Here is a 1,099-nt window from a genome sequence, read left to right as displayed (position 1 = left end):
TATTATTATTTTGTAGTTATTGTTGTTAGTGATTATTATTAGTGAATGGGTCTGAACCAGAAACTCTTAGGCCACTATCAGTCTCTTCTCACTTTTCACTCCCACATCTCATCATTCTCAATCCATTCTTCTCATTGTCTCTGATTCCCCTCAAAGGGGCAACTCAATACTGGGTATGGGAAATTGATATAGATTTATCTTTCAAACCAGACTGTTGACCTGTGAGATGAGCAAAGGGACAGGAGGGCCTGAGGGTCATGCTCCCTCAGGCAGAGTATTCACAGACAGCCAAAAAGGAGGCAGAACAGGTGATGTCATTCCATGTGACACACACAATGTTCAACACACAATGTTCCTCAGAACCAGCATTATTGGGCTCACCATCATGCCAATTTTGGTAGGTCACCCTCTTTCCAGTCAGATTCACAGACTGGCCATCAGTCTCCTCATCTGTGATGCCCAGGAAGGCCCCTCCACTGGCTATATCCTGGATGGCCTTGTTTTCTTCAGCATTAGTAGGAATGGCCACAGAGGCTTCTGGGCACACAGAGTCTTCACTTCATCAAAGGTCATCTTTTCACCATTGGTAAAATAAAACTTTTTCCCACCTTTTTTGCCCAAAGAGAAGATCAGCCCTAAAATGGGAAAATATAGGTGACACTGGCTTGTCTCTAAATCCAGCTCAAGATATTTTTCTGGACAAAGCCTTCAACAGTAGAGTTGCCACATAAAATACAATATGTCCAGTTATATTTGACTTATAAACAATGAAATATTTTAGTATAAGTGTATCACATGCAATTTTTAGGACATACTTATACTAAAAAAATATTAGTTGTTGTTTACCTGAAATTCAAGTTTAACTGGGTGTCCTATATTTTTCTTTGTTAAATCTAGCAGCCCTAATCTGAAGAAACAGAATGGAACAAAAGCCTTTGTCTTTTTGGACCAGAGTTCTAGAATACATATAATTGGAATTCTAAGTTTTACCCCAATATTAACTTAAAAATAAATTTAAATGTCTGAGAATATTTGTCCTAGGCCAGGAAACAGGTTAGCCTCATTGCCAGTTCTCAGCAACAGCATAACAAAGGGAAAG

At 39.0% G+C, this 1,099-nt stretch overlaps 1 protein-coding gene across 1 annotated transcript in view; it reads right to left on the bottom strand.

Annotated features, from left to right (window-relative positions):
* Positions 1-265: 265 nt before the first annotated feature.
* The window catches only part of MBL2 (mannose binding lectin 2), a 3,337-nt gene continuing 2,503 nt past the window's right edge, over positions 266-1,099 (bottom strand). Inside the window, 2 exon segments of the mRNA XM_007470316.1 lie at positions 266-537; positions 540-635. Of these exon segments, the coding sequence (XP_007470378.1) occupies positions 266-537; positions 540-635 (368 nt within the window).

This window comes from Lipotes vexillifer, unplaced genomic scaffold (genome assembly GCF_000442215.2).
Source record: "Lipotes vexillifer unplaced genomic scaffold, Lipotes_vexillifer_v1.1 scaffold690, whole genome shotgun sequence".
NCBI lineage: Eukaryota > Metazoa > Chordata > Mammalia > Artiodactyla > Lipotidae > Lipotes > Lipotes vexillifer.
The sequence above is the reverse complement of the archived record's forward strand: the minus strand, read 5'-3'. Positions and strand labels throughout refer to the sequence as shown.